The 21,804-nt window shown below is 37.1% G+C and overlaps 1 protein-coding gene across 2 annotated transcripts in view; it reads left to right on the top strand.

Moving 5' to 3' along the window:
* INO80 (INO80 complex ATPase subunit) overlaps positions 1–21,804 on the top strand; it is a 68,624-nt gene that overhangs the window by 13,002 nt on the left and 33,818 nt on the right. For both annotated transcript variants that reach the window (XM_075502726.1, XM_075502728.1), the window contains exons 6-24: positions 288–408; positions 1,699–1,913; positions 2,953–3,006; positions 4,599–4,802; positions 6,098–6,293; positions 6,490–6,557; positions 6,879–7,088; positions 7,676–7,756; positions 9,030–9,125; positions 11,791–11,850; positions 12,462–12,604; positions 13,683–13,767; positions 14,280–14,397; positions 15,412–15,497; positions 16,494–16,661; positions 17,111–17,244; positions 18,052–18,119; positions 19,613–19,706; positions 20,823–21,000. In XM_075502726.1, coding sequence (XP_075358841.1) covers positions 288–408; positions 1,699–1,913; positions 2,953–3,006; positions 4,599–4,802; positions 6,098–6,293; positions 6,490–6,557; positions 6,879–7,088; positions 7,676–7,756; positions 9,030–9,125; positions 11,791–11,850; positions 12,462–12,604; positions 13,683–13,767; positions 14,280–14,397; positions 15,412–15,497; positions 16,494–16,661; positions 17,111–17,244; positions 18,052–18,119; positions 19,613–19,706; positions 20,823–21,000 — 2,379 coding nt within the window. The remainder of the gene's footprint in view (positions 1–287; positions 409–1,698; positions 1,914–2,952; positions 3,007–4,598; positions 4,803–6,097; positions 6,294–6,489; positions 6,558–6,878; positions 7,089–7,675; positions 7,757–9,029; positions 9,126–11,790; positions 11,851–12,461; positions 12,605–13,682; positions 13,768–14,279; positions 14,398–15,411; positions 15,498–16,493; positions 16,662–17,110; positions 17,245–18,051; positions 18,120–19,612; positions 19,707–20,822; positions 21,001–21,804) is intronic.

Genomic DNA, 21,804 nt, shown 5'->3' with positions numbered 1-21,804 from the left:
ATGGAAAAGATAGAGCAGTATGTTTTGAAAGCGTAAGCTTCACTGCCCGCTTTTCCTGTCTTACTTAACTGGGTGGGCTTGGCTCCCTGTGTAAAACCTGGAGGCCACCTCTGGGAGCAGTGGTTTCACTTTGGACACTGTATGATCCTTGGTAACAATGCTAAATATGGAGAATTGCATGTTTTCTGATCTCTTATTTATGATCAAGATCTGAACTTGTTTACCTGCTATCTCTGTTATCTGCTATATCTGTTTTCCATTACTGTGCTCATTTACATCCACTTCAGTTGCAGCAATATCAGTACTACAGTGCAGGACTGCTGTCTACACATGATCCTTACTATGAGCAGCAGCGCCACCTGCTAGGGCCCAAGAAGAAGAAGTTTAAAGAAGAGAAAAAATTAAAAGGTAAAGTCAGTAACCATGTGTTTTTAAATGGCTGCTGTGATTAAACTTCTTGCCTACATTATTTCCTTTGAATAAAGATAAATATTCAAAACTTTTGGGTTTTGCATGGAAATACCCAGTTCTGTCAAAGAAAAAATCTTCAGAAAATACTGTGCTTCATCTTCTGGCTTCTAGAAAGCTAGGGTGAAAAAAAGGAACATGAATTGAAAGTTCATGGCTTTAGATTTTCTTTGTGGACCTCTGAATCTAGAATGAAAGAGTTATGCAGTAAGTACCTTATAGCTTTATTCATTGCTTCGCAATCCATAAATACCTTTGTGTATCATGGTCCATTTACTCAGTTTTTTGAAAACACGATAGTTCCTTGAAAAATGTAACAACTTATCCAGTACCTGATGCAGTTATTCCTTGAATATGTAATTCTAGTGAACAAGAAATGTTAGGGAGTGAGAGTGTTTTCTGGAAATTAGTGGGAGCTCAGAATTTATGTCAATGTGAGTTAAAATAGAATTACTTCTGTAACCTCTCAGCTGGAGTTTCTCAGATGCGTGTTTGCCAGGAAGTACAGTTTCCTTTCTTGATTGAGCTGGCAGCAGCTGTAAATCTGTAAGGAAGCAGGAAGAGAAGGCTATGAACTGTCAGCTTAAGGTGAATTCTCTCTAGTGCAAGTACTTAAGTTTGAGCTGTGTTTTAAGGGGGCTATTTTGGGCTTCCTTCCTTCCTATCTTTCTGCAAGTTCCTTTAACTGTGCAATTTTTTCTCCGCTAATCTTGCAACATCCATGATTTTGCACACTCGCAAAGAACATTTTTAATATCTGATACCAGTATCAGTTTTCTCTGAAAGCTGGTTATCTGTAATACATGATAACATGCCAGTCTCTTTAACTGCTGAGAAGTTTGGTTTGAGACTTACCCTACCAAATTCTAATGTTGTTACCTTTAAATGTCTTACCATTACATGTCTTTAAGTAGAATTTTACCACAAAGCAAGAAACACTGCACCAGGTCCCAGACATTTTAATATCTAAGGAATGTTTCCCTGGGTGGAAAAATTGCATTTCAGCACTCTATTTATTAAACAGGAAAATCTTTTTATTATAAACTGATGAGGAAATATCTAATATAATAAATGGATGGTACTAGAATTGGCAAACATGGATAAGTTTGGCTTTTTTGTTGGTTCCACACATAAATTGACTAGGACAGCTTACTCAGGAAAGATACCTGACTAAATGTGTCCCAGAAATAGAAAAAGAAATTGATTTTTATGATCATTGTTGCTATGCAGGCAAGTTGAAGAAAGTAAAGAAAAAGAGGAGACGGGATGAAGAACTCTCTTCAGAGGAGTCACCACGACGCCACCATCACCAGACCAAAGTTTTTGCCAAGTTTTCTCATGATACACCACCACCTGGGTCCAAGAAAAAGCATTTGACTATTGAGCAACTTAATGCACGTCGGCGGAAAGTGTGGCTTAGCATTGTTAAAAAGGAGTTGCCAAAGGTGAGCTTGGCTAGTGGCACTAGGTCAATGATGATGGCAAGAAAGTGAAATAGAAAATTAACTTAGTGAGGAGGTGACAATTGGAAAAACAGAGTGAAGTAAGACCTAATTTTTCTGGTGATATCAAACTGATATTCTGTAATCTGTAAGCAAAGTGTAGTTTGAATTTCTTATCACCAATGATATCTAAGTGGATCATGCAGTGCTTTGCCACTGCTTTCATTTGGCTATCCAACCCTTTTCTATGAATAGTACAGTAAACTCTAGCAGGTACTCCTACTAATCTACAGGATAGCAATGTAGAGCAAACCAATATCTAGGTTTTACATAAAGTTCAGGAAAGGAGTGTTTCAATCATTGTAGCATGTGTGTTTTTTGAAACTTATTTCAGAAACACTCTAGGGAAAAGCATTTGTATTATTTACAGGACAAGCTTCAGGCACATTTGAAATAGAAAGCTGGGTTCACTGTCACTAGTTTTCTGAGGTGTGATCAGAGTGGACCTTACAACCTGCTTTTTGGAGTTCACAGTTAACAGACTTGAATTCTACGAAGTTGAATATGAGTGACGGCTTTAACATCCTTTATAAACTTATAAGCCAGGCAAAGAATATGTGCAGTGTCATAGACCTTATTTTTTCAAAGGACTGATTTTGATCATGTGAAGAACATAGGTTATACATTAATTTTTAACATCTTTGGGAAACAGTGGAAATTTTTGTTGTTTACTTCAGTGATAACAGTGGAATAAGAGAACTCTGCTTTGCAATAGTAGTAATTAAAGAAACAATCCTGAAAAAGGAGGTGTTTTACATGCTTCCTTCAGGAGTTGGAATACATTTATGTATGCCTTCGATAATTAAGGATGAAAAGCTGTTTCAGTCAAAGTAAAAAATACTTATGGTACCTGTACCCAATTATACAATAGTGTGCATGGCTGAGGTTGGCACATATGTCTGCTGAAGACTGGATAGTGATCTTTTAAAATACTGTGAAGCCATTACCCTTTAACTAATTTTAAGATGGTATTCTTTTACAGGCATACAAACAAAAAGCCTCAGCCCGCAATCTTTTCCTAACCAACAGCAAAAAGGTAAGTGTTCTTTAGCTTTATACTGTTACTTGTACTGGATGTAATAAGCAAACTGTAACTTCTTTATGTTTCTTCTGTTTCTTATAATACTGACTGTACTAGCAGGGCAGTATAGGAGAAAGCACTGTATAGAAGTAATTTGTCATTTAGTGCAAGGCTTTGCAATTTTTAGATGTGTCATTTTGGCGTATTTCATAAGCAACAGATGAAACAAGCAACGTGAATTTCTTTCATGAGATCTTTTGGGCTTTCATAAGGTTTAGTTTGTACATTTTTAATTTACTCGTCTTTGATACAATAAATTAATGACTTCGGTACACTTTGTTGGCTTCTGAACTGCCCATCTATCCACTAGCTAGAATTTGCTGGTTTAAGCATTCTTGTTTAAATCAAAGGGGCTCTTGGAATATTAAATGTGTTAATTTACATAAATATATATAGGAGCTGAGATTAAAAATAGAACAATTTTCTGCTTAAGTGGATGCAAAAGGAATTTATCTCATCAGAGTCTTCTGAGCAGTGTCGTTGTTTCTACCTAGAAGGCTTTACTTCAGGAACACTTTGGTAATGGCTTTCTGAGCATTTTTCAAGTGTTACTGCTCAAGTGTCTGATTCATTTATATGGCTAATGAAAAGGTAATCAAGTATATGGCTGAGAATCATCAGAGACAAGATGGTGTAGGAAATTTTCCATTCTGTATATACATTATCAAGAAAGGGAGCGTTTTCTGTGTAAGGGATGCAGAATACAGGACCTGCATGTATATATTTAAGAAACTTTGCTGTTGGTAGGTTCTCTCCTGTGGTCCTCCTTAGCTAGCAGAGAGTGGATTTCTTTGTGATGTCTGGGCAAATAGCCTGCGATTATTGTATTTGTAGGTATCACAAACTGTGTTTTAGCAAGTGAATTATGCAGCAGACTTAGGCGTTTTGAAATTCCACTTCTTTTTCTTTGTTTTCATTTTGTTTGATCATTTGAAATCTGTGTGTTAGAATTGTTGATGTGAATTTTAGTGGAGGAAAAAAAACCTGTCACAAACATCAGACCCAGCAATTTTGACCGTTATGACAATGGCGTTAATTTATTTATACTAGAATGAAAAATTACATTGTATTATGCTTCTTTATGAGACGGTAGGAAAATTGTAGGATACTCCCCCACTTTTCAGTTATTAACATGTGAATGGGATTGTATTCCACCAATGCTGCTATTGTAGCAGCCTTATTAAAACCATGAGGAAGCGTGGGTACCACAGAAAAGTGTCTAGAATAGATGAGTCAGAGTTGCAGGCAGGCCTTGAACTCTGGTCTCCTGAGTCCCTTTCAAGGACCTATCCACCAGATCAATCCTTTAAGTACCATGCCACACTGAAACTGTCTTCAGGTTTTGTCTTCTCCACCATCTCAGGAGGTTTTTGGAAGTTCAGGTTCTCTCATGCCATTTCAAAAGCGTTACTGCTGAGTAAAGTATCACGGTTTTTCTCTTCTGAAGGATCAGACTTGGTTGTAATTAACTTTGATGTTGTTTATTGCTGGCTTTCTTTAAAATATGCCCATTTTACCACTGTTGCCAAAACGTTATTTCGCTCTAGCTTGCCCATCAGTGCATGAGGGAGGTACGTCGAGCTGCTATCCAGGCCCAGAAAAACTGTAAGGAAACTCTACCACGAGCACGTCGTCTTACCAAGGAGATGCTTCTCTATTGGAAAAAGTATGAAAAGGTGGAAAAAGAACATCGCAAACGAGCTGAGAAAGAGGCTCTGGAGCAACGCAAGCTGGATGAGGAGATGAGAGAGGTACAGCAAAAACACAGATTGCTGATAATTAATCTGTTGAGGAGACACAGAAGTGACCGGATAATTTGAGTTTCTAAATCCAGGCCATGAAACTCGTTTATTTGTTCTGCTTCAGCGGTATTCCACTTATTTCTACTGCTATCTTAAAATTCTTTACATAATTCTTCTAATGTTAGCTAGAGCTGATTAAAAAAAGCCTTCAAACTTTGTAAATTCTTTACAAGTGAATGAAATGGAGGAAGGGATTAGACAAGCAGCGTGTCTCACAGACATACATAACTCAGTGTTAGTAAGGGCCATGCTTTTGTGATCGTTTGTACATTATTTTGGGTCCAGAAGACAAGCCACCTTTTCATTCACATTGAATTTTCTTTTTTTTTTTTTTCCTCTTTTTTTTCCCCCTGCTGTAAACTGATAACATAATTTGTATATGGGGCACAGAATCTTCTGTGATTGCTTTTTTGTTGGCCAAGTGACGGCTTTGTGGATTCCCTTACAGAGTAATAGGGGTTGAATTTAAGAAAAAGCTTTCTTGCCAAAGCTCCCTAGTGGATTTATGGTTGTTACCTTTACATATGTGGTGATGAGCTAAGGTTGAATCTTTAGAATACCTTATGTTTAGTTATATGCTCAAATTACACTTTTATTTATTGCGTTCCTCTCATTCTTGCAAGTTCATAAGCATTTTGTGAAGGTTTCAGCTGACTTAGATTAATAGCCAACTTCTAACTATAGCATTTTTTAACCAGAACCTAAGAATGAACAGAGTTTCTACAACGTCTTGCTGAACCCCAAACCATGATAATATCTCAACTGTATTACCTAGTCATGCATTTCATGTATCCTACCATAATTCTCTTTACTAGTAAATAACAGAATGTTGGAGTTAGGTTGTCATGAAGAGGTTTTTTTAACTGTTCAGTTCTTTTACTGTAGTCCACTAAAATCCTGTTTTATTTTTGTCCATCTTTTAATTTTTCAGTATAAACAAAACTTTTAAACTTTCTTTTATTAGATGATGGTGGTCTTTGCCATGATTATTGAATTTAAAAGAACTTTGAATTTACAACAATTTTATATTTTAATACAGGTGTTTATGGTGGTGGTCAGTGTTCTATGTGCAACTAGTATTCTAGCATTTTGATATCACAGTGATGTGCATAATATAATCTAGATAGATTAGTTGTTGATGTATTATTAGATTAAATTTTTTACTTTAATTCTATTTTAAACATTAAACCTTTGTCCTGTTTTTTTTCCCCTTTGTCTGTTTTTTGTAAATGCTCTTCTCTTAGGCTAAGAGGCAGCAGCGAAAACTTAACTTCCTGATCACACAAACTGAATTATATGCGCATTTTATGAGTCGTAAACGAGATATTGGACATGATGGAATACAGGAGGAAATCCTACGCAAACTGGAAGACAGCTCTACCCAAAGGCAGATTGATATTGGCGGAGGAGTAGTGGTCAACATCACTCAAGAAGATTATGGTAAACGATTCACCTACAGTCCTTCCTGTGCACTCTTTTGAAATTTACTGTACTCTTCATGTTATCCTGCAAACTTACTATTTCAAGCACAAAATCTTTCTATGTAAGAAGCGCTGCTATAATTACTGGAATTTACCTGTGTGTTAATTTGGGTGGTTACTGCTGCAGAGCTCTAACATGGAGATGTTGTTTTCAGATAGTAACTATTACAAGGCTCAAGCTCTGAAGAATGCTGAGGATGCTTACCAGATTCATCAGGCCCGGGTATGTATTTTTTGGATACATGAAGTAGAAGAGAAAGCAGAGTAATTGGTAAAGGCCACAGAACCAGGATCTTTCATAGCAGTCAAGTAGGTTTGTTTAATCCTGAGTGCCAGATTTGAATTTAATTCCATTGCCACTTCCTGTGCTAAACAGGTAGAAAAACATAATATAAAGATTTGGGCTGTAGGAACAGCCTTGTTTTCTGTTAGTTTGTGGCAGACATCCTATGTCTTAAAGGGAAGCGTAAAGCCTTTTACTACACAGTTTCTTGATAAATTAGTATGTTCATCATCTTATGCATACTTTCCTCTTCCTGTTTAGACCAGATCATTTGATGAAGATGCAAAGGAGAGTCGGGCAGCTGCTTTACGGGCTGCTAACAAGTCCGGTACTGGCTTTGGAGAGAGCTACAGTTTAGCAAACCCATCTATCCGGGCAGGAGAAGATATTCCACAGCCTACTATTTTCAATGGAAAACTGAAAGGTTACCAACTCAAAGGCATGAATTGGCTGGCCAACCTATATGAGCAGGTATCTTAGTACATCTTGCAAATTTTTAAAACTTCTAGGATTATTTAAGTCATTAGAGTAAACTTGGTAAAAAAAATTTAATGGTTTTAAAAATAGACCACATATACTAAATCTGTAATTTCTTTAGAAGAAAGGAAAATATTATGTAAGCCACCTATCAGTATTCTTGATTATATAGGAAATAACTTTGAATGGGGCATTAAGTTCAAGATTCTTTACGTGGATGTTTATACAACTGTTTATCATTTAGATTATACACTGAGGAAACTTCTGCTGCTCGGAGCTGCATGCTGTTTGAAGCTTTGGTCAGCTGGTAAACTGCAGGCAGCCTTGTCCTTGTGTGTGTACCCAGCTGGCAGTGCGATTGCAAAGTGCAGACAGGCTGAGGAAAAAAATCAACCCGAGAAATGAATGAAAGTGCAGTTGAGATAAATTATCTCTTAGTAGAACATGTAAGAGACAATAAGGTGTTTCAGAGTTGTTACAGTGGGGCTGCTCCCCCTAAATTCAGTGGCAACTGTTCTGCTAGTCCTGTGTGGATTAAAAAGTAGTAAGGTGAAAGGTGTTCATTTATGGATCTTTTGCAGGGCATCAATGGAATCCTGGCAGATGAAATGGGTCTGGGTAAAACAGTACAAAGTATTGCTCTCCTTGCACATCTGGCTGAGGTAGGTGGATTATAGCTTATTCCTGGTCAATATGCTTGATAGAAGATGCATACTTTTCACATGTTTGAAATGAATTCTAGATTATAAAGCTTAAATGTCTTAAAAGGCATTTTAGCTATGGTATTTCCCTTTGTTTTAAAGCTACGCCTTTGAAAGGGTGTGTGTGTATGTAGGTACCTATGTGTGTATTTAGATACCTATGTGTGTGTGTATGTATAAGTATATATAAGTATATATATATAAATAAAAATGGAATTTTCATTTATTCACAGAGTAATATCTTTTCACTTGCACTTAATGTGAAAACCTGATAAGAGAACAAGTTATAGACTTTATGATTCACTGACTTTTACAGATCAGAGAGACTTGTAGAAATGAAGCCCAAATTCTGAGCTTCATGGCAATCAGCTTTTCCATATTTGTGTTTCTTTTTTCAGGAAGCATAGTTATTCTTCTGTGCCAGGGCAGACAAACAAAACAGAAAAAGCAACAGGAGCTTACTTCTTTATGCAGAAATAGATATCTTTATTTAAAAAAAAAAAAAAAAAAAGTCTTGATTGGCATCCAGTCGCTTGCCTTAAATAGGAGATATCAACCAAGTGATACTGAGAGCAGAACTAGCTGCAGTAGTGACCAAACAACAATTACGTGCATTTGTTTATGTTCCTTTTGATACCAGTTCACTGGCACTATCAGCCACAATAGTGGAAGAGTGTGCAGAGCCAAAGGCTCTTGAGCTTATCTGCATGGAAGGGGTAACAGATAGGCTTGTATCCCTGTTGCACTGCAACTTGAGATTTTTGGAAGCCTACACAGGGCTTTTACTTTCTCTGGCTGTCCCTTCTGCAGGCCAGCTTGTAACTGCCAATACACTAATGGCCCGACTTTGTTATTCACCAGAGGGCATTCTAACATGATGTGATGGAGCAAAGCTTGCCAGTGCCACCGGAATTTCTTTACCTCCCCAAAATGGGGCTGTTAGTAATGGGAAGGTGGCAACTTTCAGAAACAAAGGAGCAAGCCAGATTGAAACAGTGGTGGTTGTTCTGGTTTGCTGTTATGAAATAAGTCTTAGTTAAACATTAGATCTGTTCTATTTGATTCTGTATCACCCTGCTGTGCTGGGAGGAAGTTTTGTTATGTTGCATATAGTTCCCTCTTTTATGTAGCCACTGTCATTTAGTAGTTATAAAGCTGTATCAAACTGTCTCTGTGTCCCTTCCCCCCAATTAATTTCTGGGTGTCCTTTTTTTTTTTTATGTGTATATTCCAGAGAGAGAACATCTGGGGACCTTTTTTAATAATTTCACCTGCCTCTACTCTTAACAACTGGCACCAGGAGTTTGCCAGATTTGTACCTAAGTTTAAGGTAATAAGCATGTGCAAGAAAGTTATTTCTGTTTTCTCAAAAGCAAACTGTTTTCTTCTGAGTTCTTTGCCACATCTGGATGCCTAATTACATTGGAATTTGAAACTCTGTAATGGGCCTGATTCTGGTAGTTTTTTCTGTCATCCTGTTTTTCCTGGGGCATTCAATTATCTAGTGTTTAAAAATGTTCTTACTTGAATCTTATGATTTTCCTTTTGCAACAGTTTGAAGACATCTTCTCAGTGAGGAATTGAAGTGGGGCAGGGAGTGGATGTTCAGTTCTAATGTGTGGGCCTGGCAGCAGATACAAGAATAATATTTCAGTCTTATGTACTGTCTTTAGGATTAGAGCAGTGTTTTCAGTCATTCATATCAATTTGGGTAAGGTAAAGATTGTATGTGAAGAAAACTGAACTCTAAACATTTTAGAGAATGCAGTTGTTATTACAGAAAAATAGAAGAACCATAGATATACAACCAGTGACCAAGAAAAAGGGGAGAAGTGAGGCACAAATAGATAAGAACAAAAAGATCAGAAGAGAATAAATGGAGTTCTTCAGGTATATTGTGAATGTGAAAACATAGTAACACAGGAAGCAAGGAACGATCAGTTACTGAAAAACAGCTTCTTACTTATTCCCCAGTGGAAAACATTGGGGTGTTGCAAAGGAAGATTTGAAAAGAACGTGTACTGCTGAAACAGTGCTGAAATTTTAGAATTAAAGATAGACAATGGTGTCAGAAGCTTGCAGTTATCTGCAAAGAAGAATAGATTGTATTTTCAATATTTGAGTTGTTAACATAGTAACCTTTGATATGAAGAGATCTTGCTCAGTTTTTTAAAAACATCTGATTTTCTTTTTTGCAGAGAACTTGTAAGAGCAGTAAAAGACACCTAGTTATAAGTAACCAGTATACCAGTAACATCCAGGCTAATTGTTTGAATCTCTTGGCTACTTAATAAGGTGGAGGAAAAGACTTGGAAGTATTACTATAAGCAATATTTGATTTCTTGATCTGGGGTAGGGCAGTATTAAAGGACTTGCATTTTACCAAATAGCTTGCTCTGCAGATCCATGATGAAACCGTATGTTGGTTATGGTGGTGTATAGTTTGAGGTATCTATATGAGGAGAAGCTGTGCTAGAACATAGTTCGATACTGGATAATTCGAGTGGCTTTTAAATTGGGATTACTGAGACTTCAAAGAAACTGATGAAGAAATAGAAATGCTTACATTAGGATTTAAAATTTAGAATTAAAAAACCCTCCTTTTTTTTAAAGGAGTTACTTTAAAAAAACCTAAAAATAATACATTTATGTATTTGCATAGCCCATAACAATAGGGGCCCTGATTAAAAACCCTGGAGTAGAAAACATTAGAGCAGTTGGCCATTCTACCTACTCTCTCATTTCCTTTAATCAGTTCATTGTATAGAATAGGTGAGCAACTGTTTATGCTTTCTCCTTCTCGTGAATGACATACAGAAAATGTTTCAAAAATGCAGTCAGGATGCTTGTGAAAAGATAATTTTCCCTTTTTTGATTTAAAAAAAAATATGTTTCTGTCATTATATAGCTGTTCTTTGGGTTTATTGCATAATAATGTTTACCTCATCCATGGAACAGAACATTTTTTAAAAATAAGTTTTCTAAACTTATGATTGTTACATGTTTACAACTTTGATCAATCTTTTTCGACCAGTTTTGTTCCTGCTTCTAATCATACAGAAGTGTGTAGTCAATTATGCTTGTAGTAAATCACAGTGAATTAATTTCTTCAGGTCGATGGCAGAATATGTAAACTAAAAGGCAAATCACTTTTTTAGTTAGTCTGATGCTTTTTTTACTAGCATCCTTATTTCAGAACAGTTGGAAGAATATTCAACTAAAGGCACTTTGAAATTTGGAGCTTGTGAGTTGAAGGATGGAGATGTTTAAGACCTTTCGCAACCTCAGAAACCAGCATTCCTCACTTTCTTAGTTGCATGTAGTCCTTTCATCAGACAGAAGATGGCAGTACAATATTATTAACCAGTAATTCTGGTTTCAGTGCACTGCAAAGATCTGTTCTGAGTAATAGGACCCATGAAATGCTGAGCTATAAATGGATTAACAGATTTCTCTGGCAGTAGTGTTTACTGTTTAAAATTCTTATATTAAATATGTCCAGGCCAGATGTTTTAACTTTATCTCTGATTTTTGGGGACAGTTCTGAATTATAAAACCAACGGGACAACCAGGAACGTTTAAGAGGAGAATGAGCCACTAGTCCTGTAGGATTAACTCATGTAGGATTAACTCATGCCCTCAACTACATGAGGGCAGCCCTCTTTCTGCCATAAGCAAAGTATCATTTTTAATTTTTAGAAAAACCTGACTACAAGGCGTAACATGCCACTGGGCATTTTGAGATTCTCACCATAGCTTGATCTAGTCTTTGTGCTAGGCATAACTTGCCTGATACCTTTGCCTGGAATGCTATGTTTCTAAGTATTTTTAAGTGCTTTCTGATTTTTCTCCATGCTAAGAAAGATAATTTCCCTTTTTGTTGTTTTGGAGAAAGCGGTCTGTCTTTCTCATTTTGTAGAATACATAGTATAAAATTCTAGAGCAGGTATATCTTTATTTGAAAATAATGTCTTTCTCCTTTTGTACTGTTCCAGGTGCTACCTTATTGGGGAAATCCCCATGACAGAAAGGTGATCAGGAAGTTCTGGAGTCAGGTAATACCAACATGTCCATATGCTTCAACCATTTTTGTTATTTGTGAAGAGTAAACCAGAAACTGTTGCTATACCCCACCAAGCTAAATGATGTGTAGATATAGAGTTCTGTTTCTTCATTCATGTAGTAGCATTTTCATTAAGATAATGAGGTAGAAGGCTTCTCTTGTGCTGGAGAGCAATACAGTACAGGGCAATTCAGGGCAGTTTGGTTGAAGAAACTAGAGCTCTGTAAATAAAGCAGGAAGTTTCAGTGTCAAGGACTGTTTATTCTATTTGAGTAACCTAACTCAGGATGCCCAAGTCTAGCATCCCTGCAGGCCTGTCAGATTGTTCCTGATTTAACAACAGCATTTTGTAGGGTTCAGTGCCTGGGTCTTGTCTGGCACATTAAGAAGCATCTGAAATTGTTCAGGGACTAACGGGCTGAAGTCCAGATCCACCAGTTGAATAACCATGCTGTAATTAATTTAAAAAGTCAGCTGGGGGAAAATGTAGTAATAATGAGAAAAGATTATGAAACAGAAGTCTGAAATTACAGTATACACAAGTGAACTCTTCACAATGTATTTACATTATATGGACATTTGTTTCTTATTTTGTGGTTATAGAAGACATTGTATACTCAGGATGCTCCTTTCCACGTGGTGATTACCAGTTATCAGCTAGTAGTACAGGATGTGAAGTATTTCCAGCGAGTGAAGTGGCAATATATGGTGCTGGATGAAGCGCAAGCACTCAAGAGTAGCTCCAGGTAATAAATTAACTGGAAACAAAATCTTCCCTCTCTATCAGCCTCTTGAAGGAGTATCGAGAAAACATCAAGATTACACAAATTGATAGAAGTTAAAATTGACCCACGTAAGACCTTTTAAGTGTCTAACCTGGTTAAGTATCTGTATAACTGTGATGCTGGATTGATCCACTAGTTTTTTGCATTTAGATTTTCCTTCTCCAAATATGTAAAATGTAACTAAAAAGTAATTGTGGAGTAGAAACTTAGATGGAGTACAGGACAGTTAAACAGAACAGCGTGAAATGCCGTTCAGCTTTTTTCCTGACTACTCACAGAATTCTGCCTAGTGAACAGTCTGTAGTCTTTAGTGTGTATTGCTTATATTGGCTCCATTAAATGCATTATTTTCATTCCTTCTTCAGTGGCACTTCCAGACACAAATGAAGGTCAGAACCCTGTGAATACTGTTGGCTGCAATAAAGCGCAATCTTTGTCATAAGACTTTGTGCCAGAAAGTTTTCTGGTTGTTTTCAAGTAATAGATTTGTCCGTCTTTACTTCTATAATTGCTTTCCCATAACCTTTGCCCAAGTTGCCACTGTACAGAGTAAGTTGAAGACTGCTTTAGATGCAGACTCATTCTGACCGAAGTCTGTCTCTTCAGCATTCTTTGGGAACTGCCCCTCTAAGAGTATTGTAATGTATAGCTCAGCACTCCTGCCACAGTGGCCCATACACTTAGTGTTGTAAAGTCTGAAAAATACATGACATTCTGATTCATAATAACTGTTTCTTCTGGGAAGTTAATTATTCTGATGATGAGAGTTTACTAGTATCCAAGCATTTATATTAAAATGAGTAAAAAGATACTTAGAAAAATAAAATAAATTATGCACGTTTCTTTGTAATTTGTAAAAGGCTACTTCTTCCTGTAATTGTCTTTCGAAAGACTGGGGAGTAGCAGTGACAGTTTTACCCGGTGACCTCCAAAAATCATTTGGGAAGGTCACTGGAAGCAGTTGGTCTTAAAACACCTTATGTTTCATATCCTTCTACAAAAAACAGGTTTAATTATTTTTCTTAATTTTATTCATCAGTGTTCGTTGGAAGATCCTACTACAGTTCCAGTGTCGAAATAGATTGTTGTTGACTGGGACCCCAATCCAGAACACGATGGCTGAGGTATTCAGGAGCTCACAAGAGTGGACTTTTGTTTATAACAAGAATATATACTAAATATACGTGAACAGTTGAGAAACCTGTTGTATTTGTGTGGTTGTGGGATCATGCTTGTAGTAAACCACTGGCAAACAAACACGGAATCAGCTCTGGGAGGGGAAAATTTGGAAATGTGCCATGCATTCAAATAAAAATAAAACTGAAGATACCTGTTGGTTAGTAATACCTAGATCACAGCATGAAATCTAATTCTTGTGGCTTTTCCTTCTGTTGGTTGAAATCATTATGCTGTGTTTCTCACTGCATTCTAATGGTGTTTTGTTAAGTGGATATATCTGACATTTGATGGGGGGTGGGGGGAAGAGGGTGTGGCTGGGTTTTTGTTTAATTTTGCCATGCCTCATGATCCTGTAGTGATTTTGCTCATAAAGAGCTGCAAGGGTTTGGGATCCCCAATTACCTTGTCCACAGTAGGGTGACTTTTGCTGATCTACTGTTTTCTCCTCTCCTTTTAGCTGTGGGCCCTGCTGCATTTTATCATGCCAACGCTGTTTGATTCCCATGAAGAGTTCAATGAGTGGTTTTCTAAGGATATAGAGAGCCATGCAGAGAACAAATCTGCCATTGATGAGAGTGAGTGCAGTGTGTAACTGCAGTAGTTTTTGTATTAAAAATCTGTTGCCTTTTCCAACTACTAATGGATAAACTCTGTCTCTCATTTTTTGTATGAGAAATGTCATCTAAAGCAGCGGGTGCATAATGGGATTGGAATGTTATGGATTGTTGTCCATAGTTTATGTCAAAGTTTGTGTTTCTGACTGTAATGTAGCATGTGTAGTGAATAGAAAAACCTGTAGTGAAAACATTGGTTTGCTACTTGTCTCCAGCCCTCCTCCTTCCCAAACACAGGAGAACAAATATTTTAAATATTTATAAGTTTCTATAAAGCACATAATCTTGGAGATCTCCTGAGTGTATTACAAGCTCTAGACATAAAAATTACAACACAAAGCACTAAACACCTTTCAAGCTCCAGAAGAAAAGCATAAAAATTCTTTTTAAAAAAAAAAATCTTCACAGTAAATTTTGGGGGATAATTATGTAAAAAAAGTCTAGCTAGGTAAAATAGCTGATTTGTAATTGGAGTAGAGCACAGCACAGCTGGAACTTGTCACAAAAGTGAAGGCTTTAAGAGTTCTCAGATACTCAGAACTTTGTTTTTATAGGTTATCGTAAAGACTGCAGTTGTCTGTCAGTGCAGTATGCCCTGTTTTTGTGATGCTATAATTTTGGGAGGCAAGACTTAAAACTGTAATGATCTCTTTTCATGAATTAGCAATGTCTCATCTGAAACTTTCTTCTTCACTAATAGTGAGTGATAAATTTCAGCCCAGAGGAATATAGCACACACAAAATGCTTTAGAAGTTCATTCTTTGAAGCAGATCTTTAGATTCATAAGTTAAACAGTGTAGCTCGGCACTCATTTAAAAAAAGAAAAATCAACAGAGAAATGCCAACTCTGTGCTGTAGGAACTCATATGGGGGAAAATGGCTGAGCAGTAAGGGACTTAACTGGTAGTAGAACACCATATAGTTTTCTTCTTTCATGACGTAATTGTTCCTTCTTCCCATTCCCTGTATTTCAGACCAGCTATCCCGCTTGCACATGATCCTGAAGCCTTTCATGTTGAGAAGAATCAAGAAGGATGTGGAAAATGAGCTGTCAGATAAGGTGAGAAAAATGAGTATTTCAAATTTATTGTCATAGCTCTGTTCTCTAATCTGGTTTTTGCAAACTCGTTTGTCAATCTGCATATCTGAAATTTGATTGTAGACCTTTCACAGACCTTCAGTTTCTGGCACCATGTCCCAGCAATCTCATTAGCTGTGAATGTAACTGAAGAACCCCTAATTAATAAACTTTTATTCTAGGGAAAACATTTTGTTAACAGTTACAAATAAAAAATCTTTAAGCCTGATTAAGATATTAGTGATTAGTGATAGTGACAGAAATACCACTAATTGAAGGAGATTGATACAACGATTGGGTGATAAACATCTCCAATTGCCTTTGTGAAGGATTTGGCATGGATTTAGGATTTTTTTTGCTTGCTCCTAAAGAGCAAGAAATGCATAGTGGCAACATCATACTCTTCTCTCTTGTTAGTCTCTTAATTTCATGTGGATGTTAGCAATACTGGATGATCTTGTAGTCAACATGTCCCCAGGTTTTGGGACCACTGGCTAAAAGAAATCTACTTTGTTCTGATGTGCTTATTAATTTCAAAACTAGAACTTCCCACAGACACTGTTGTTATGTGATGGACCTGTTGTTATCATGGGCTCCTGACACTTAAAAAGACGGCTCTAAATGGCTAGCATTGTAACAGTAGGATAGTAGAACTGAGGTCAGATTTTAAGCTGATCAGCTGCAGATGTGATGTTTTCAGAGCTTCTTAAGAATCTATCTGTTTACTTAGTTGTGCTCACATACTTTTAAAGGTCTGTCTCCGGCATCATTACTTAAGCCTTCCAAAACACATGTGTCGGTTAAGTCCTTCCCAGGTTGGATCCTGAAATACAGATACAAATGTGACTGCCTATATATGTATTTTTTGAGAAAGTTATGTTTTCCTTAAGATACGTTTCTCTTTGTTTTGTGTCTGCTGATGTGGTCATCCTCCATTTCAGGGATAGAAAAGGCTAAATCTTCATTGCTATTTTGCAGATTGAAATTCTTATGTACTGCCAGCAGACAAGTCGACAGAAGCTGTTATACCAAGCTCTGAAGAACAAAATCTCTATTGATGACCTCCTGCAGTCCTCGATGGGCACTACTCAGCAAGCACAGACCACCACTAGTAGTCTCATGAATCTAGTCATGCAGTTCAGGAAGGTAAGGCTATTTTAAATAATAATTTAAAAAAAATATAATCATTCATAAGCACAGAACTAAAATATGGCTTCTAGAAAACACCATATAAAAAAAATTCTGGCATAGGCAAGCAAGTTTACATGCAGTGCAGTTGTGTTTCTGATGCAGTGTTGCATGATGTTGGGGTAGAAGAGCTTTAGCCAAATGGTGCATGCATCTGCTAACTGATTTGGTTCCAAATTGGTTATTGAAGGAAATAATTTACTTGGGAAGAAGAAGGAATAGCTGTTATGGGAATAGGAAAAGATATGATGCAGTATTCAAATTTGAGTAGATATACTAAAATAACTGTGACATACTAATCAATATTAAAGTTTTAGTGATCAATAGTCGTAGTTGATTTGGGATGTAAGTGCTGCATTGGACTAAATTAATTCCTCCCAGTGTTTGACATGCTCTCTTTCTTATAGGTGTGTAATCACCCAGAGCTGTTTGAGCGACAAGAAACTTGGTCTCCATTTCACATCTCCCTAAAGCCATACCAGATTTCAAAGTTCATCTACCGTCATGGACAGATCAGGGTCTTTAACCACTCACGGGACAGGCAAGCCTACTCCATTTTCTCTCCAGCTTAGCATATTTAGTATTATTACTTAGACTTACTTCAGCGTTGTAAGTGCTAATTAACTTCCTTACCTGATGTACTTAAATGACATTGGCCAAGCAATGCATTCCTAGTTTTCTTTCATTCATTCAGCTGTTAAGCATCTGATATCTGATGCTCTTTCTTGGTGGAATCGTGATCATCAAATATCCCTTTGATGGAATAAGAAAGTCAGGAAAAGGAATTTAGAGTTGTTGCTGATGATGTGTAATAGAATTAAGCTTTAAAAGAATTCTTAAAACAAAACAAAACTGGTTTCCCTTCAGTGAGTTTTCATGTCTAAGGAAGCTATCACTATCTGTCTGTTGTGACATGATATATCGTGAGCATCTACTAGTGCCTCGACAGCTTTTAATGCTTACCTTGGATGAAGAGAAGCTGCCAGAGTGCAGTTTGCTGTTTGCGCCAACTGTGGCAATTCTTGATTAATTTTGTTTGCATTCAGTTATGAGAAATGCTCAGGGCAGAGATGAGAATGCCACATTTGAAGATGAGACTAGCTGTTCTACAGCGTAAAATGCAATTCCAGAACAATGGTGTGTCTCGGTGTCAAATTAACAGTAGTGCATGTGGACTGATGATGCTCTTCTCTTACTGCCATGCAATTCCAGATATCCAAGGTGCTGAAATACTTACAACGAAGAACTGAATGGTTACTCTGCATTTTCTGCTGATTGTGTGATTGAACATTGTATGTGTTAACACCTTCTTAGTGATTTTGTTTGGGTTTCTTGCTTTCATTTTCAGGTGGTTACGGGTTTTACTTTCGCCATTTGCACCAGATCACATCCAGCAGTCTCTCTTCCATAGGAAGGGTAGGTTTACAGTCCTGGGAAGCAAGTTGCGCTGCACACTTGCATGTGATGTTGTAATATGTCTTATTCAGGGGTAAGGACTGAGAGGCCGGATCATTTAGTCTTCTGAGATAATCTGATTAGAACTTGTTAGAATTCTCTTAGCATTTGTACTTGTACATATATTTCATTTGCTCAATGAGGAAAGGATGGAAGCAGCTAGAAGAATAATCTGTGGACATCTTGTTATTTAGTCACTGCTTAATCCTACTGCAGTCTCTTGTTCATTCCTCCTGTCTTGTTTTAACTTGCTTCAAGGGATTAATGCTGCCTTTTTAATCTTAATGTAAATTTTTCACAGATTCAATTCAGAGAAATCTTGGATTCATTTCAGTACATTCTGTATTGTATGTTAAACTGCCCGCTTCTCTGTCAAGTAAAAAGTAGATGAGATGCAAGTGACCCAGGATCTAATCAATGAGCAAAAAAACCCACATAAGCTGCTATATTGACAAACACAATTTATTATTGTAGATGACTGAATTTTTTTTGCTAAAAAGAGCTAACTAGATTGCTCAGCTGCTGGGGTGGGAGAAACTTTGGGAGAAAAAGGCAAGAAGAGATACTGGCTGCATTACTGTGCTGAAATCTGCTAGCATGGACCTGTTCAGCTATGCAAAACCCTTTTCAAGTAGGAAGAGCCAGATGCAGCTACAGGAGTCTGCACTTTTCTGTAACTCTCTAACTTCCGTATGTCTTGCTGATTATTCTGGTTTCTGTTTGTTTTGGTATTCATAATAGGCTTTTTCTTGGGGACCCTTTTTGGGATACCATAAAAGGAAAATAATTTTGGGAATATAAGTTTTGTGTAAAAGTTAAAAAATAAAAAGATATCAATGGTATTTGGGATATGGAGTACACATGGGTGGGCCTGAGAGGCTTTCTTCATTAACAGTGGAACGTATCTCTTCTGCTCCCCACCCTTCACTGCAGTGTATCCATCATCCTCACCATATCTGTTGCATCCTTATGCCCATACTCACATTCCCCTACCAATTCCTACATCTCCTTCCAACCCATTTGACTGACTGGCTGGGTGAGAGGGAGCATGTTTGGCAGGCATCCTGAGGTATGCATGTTCTGGTCAGCCGTCTGGCAGATACGTGTTTGGATTCGCAAACGTGCATGCTGCCTATTGATTCTTAGTAGCCGAAATCGATGTCCTGACTGGCTGCATGGTTTTCTGGCCTAGAACATATTTGTCTTTCTTGGTAAATGCCCCTCTCTTGCCAGACTGGAAAATGAACTAGAACTTGGAGTCAGACAACAGCAATTCAGATTAAATTTTCAGTATTTCTAAAAGATCTAGGTTAAATTAGGATCTCCTATTTATTCACCTAGATTTGTCATATGTCAGAGAATGTGTATCTTGAATGGATGAAGTAAACTTATTGTTTTGAGCTATGAGTGTCTGTGAAATGTGTTGGCCTAACTTCAGTATTTCTGTGACATAGGCATCAATGAAGAAAGCTGTTTTTCTTTCCTCCGGTTTATTGATGTCTCTCCAGCAGAAATGGCAAACCTCATGAATCAGGGACATTTAGCCAGGTGAGGATAACTTTTTTTCTTTCCTCTTTTAGTAATTATAGGAAAAGTACAGGTGATGTTAGAGGCATCTCTCTGTAAACCTGCATTTTCTATGCCTCCTAATATTATAATTTGTCTATCATTATCTAATATTATAGCAACTTCTAGAGTGTTCCTTCAGGTATAGGGCACCATTATGCAAGGCAGTTTTTATGCCTCTGTTACAAAGATTTGACATTGTAAATACACAAGACGGTCAAAGGGCAACAGAAGAGTTTGCTTAAGATCACACTGTAGGTTGCTGGCATTATCAAGCACAAAATCCAGACTTTTGAAGGCCAGTTTATCGCAATCCTTACCAATTGCGTTTGAGTGTATGTTTTAACACACGTGGAATAAGCCTGTGCTGTTATAGTTGTTCTTCAGCTCCGAGTCATATCGTCTAGTTTCCACGTGTCCTGTTTTTAATATGGAATGGAATTCCAAGGCGCAGGCTTAGGCTAATGGATTTTTTAGCACCATGAACTGTTATTATCTTGGAAAGGGAGGTGGTCTATAGTGTACTCTGCAATGGACAGTACTCTGACTGAAGTTAGATAGTGACTAAGAAATTTGAGATAAAAGCAAGTCTTTATTAATAAATAAAGGTGCTTTGCTCAGGGCTTTGTAAGTGTAATATTCTTTTGTTGTTGTGGTTATTTTGGACTACTGTTTCTTGTCTGTGTTTCAGTAACATAATAGAAATTTCTCTTGATCTATCTGAATGATCTTTATGATAAATTCCGCATTCATTATGAAGGTTGTTATGAATAATTTATATATGGAGCAATTTACAGAGAAGTCAGAGTGCAATTTTAAGTAGTAGTGGCTAACTCAGGCTTGACCCTTTTAAATGAAGTGCTTCAAAATGTATTCTGATTTAATCATTTAGATTCAGTTAAGCCACCTTAGAAAGGAATGAAAATAAGAGTAATATAATTGGAAGATGTCTAGCAAAAATTATTTCCTTTAAGTTAGGACACTGTAAGCCTGAAATTCTGAAAAAACGTTTGTGTCAAATAGAGTTATGTTGTAAATATACTCAAGCCTTTCTTTCAGAAAGCAGCGAATAAATGTATCTACTGTGTTTTGTTTCAGATGGTTAGCTCTTTTCCTGTCTCTGAAAGCATCCTACAGGCTCCATCACGTGCGGTCCTGGATGGAGACCGAAGGGGAGAAACAGCAGGGGTCACGTTGTCTGAGGAGCAGGGATTTCTTGCTTGATGTAAATTTCCCGCTGTCTTTCCCTAACTTGCACAGCTGCACTTTGCTGCAGGTAAGCAAAATTTCTGTCATGTAGAGACGGTAGCAAATCCTTATGAGTGAGAAGTTATGAAAAGCTTTCTATCCTTATAAAACAGAGGAAAACAAACTTGGAAACAGGATGTCTTTTATTATCTGCTTTATTAGATATAGTTAATGAAGTTCAGAGTGCTGAACAGAAAAATAGTTTGACTGCTATCTTCCTCCCATGTGGTGATACATTTCAAAACTTGCTATAAAGAATAAATCAGTTGAATTAGGAGTCTTAAAAATATTACTGGAGCAACAGAACTAGACTCATGATTTGTCAGGGATAGATTCTACCTGTAAACTTAAGAGTTTTGTAATTTTTTTCTACATGTAAGGTGCTTGTTTTCTGACTGAAACCAACTCTTTTCTTCTCAAATTCAATACATTGTTGCAGCAACTGGGGAAAGCAGAGACTTCAGCCTAGCAGTGTTTTAGAGTTGGTGGACAAGCGTTATCAATGGTGTCTTTCTACTCTGAAATTTGCTTCTGCTGCTGTCTAGTAGACTCTAAATGTGTTCATCTTACTGTGTAATGCAAGGTCATTTTCTCTAATCTTTTGCCTGGGATGTGTGTGAAGGTTTTGTCTTTTTATGACTAAATTGCTGCTGATTTCCTGAGTTAGGTTATAGCTCCATTGATTCGTTTCACTGGGAAATAAGTTCACAAAAGTGCTAGCACAGAGTCAGGAAAGCATCTTAGGGCAGTTAGCAGATATGCAGTACAAAAATCTTTTCTGAAACAGTGAGATCGTGCCAAATTTCCCTAGGGAATATTGCTTCTCTTCATG

The sequence above is a fragment of the Mycteria americana genome, chromosome 5, assembly GCF_035582795.1.
Source record: "Mycteria americana isolate JAX WOST 10 ecotype Jacksonville Zoo and Gardens chromosome 5, USCA_MyAme_1.0, whole genome shotgun sequence".
In the NCBI taxonomy this organism is placed as follows: Eukaryota; Metazoa; Chordata; class Aves; order Ciconiiformes; family Ciconiidae; genus Mycteria; species Mycteria americana.
This window is presented reverse-complemented; position numbering and strand designations above follow the sequence as displayed.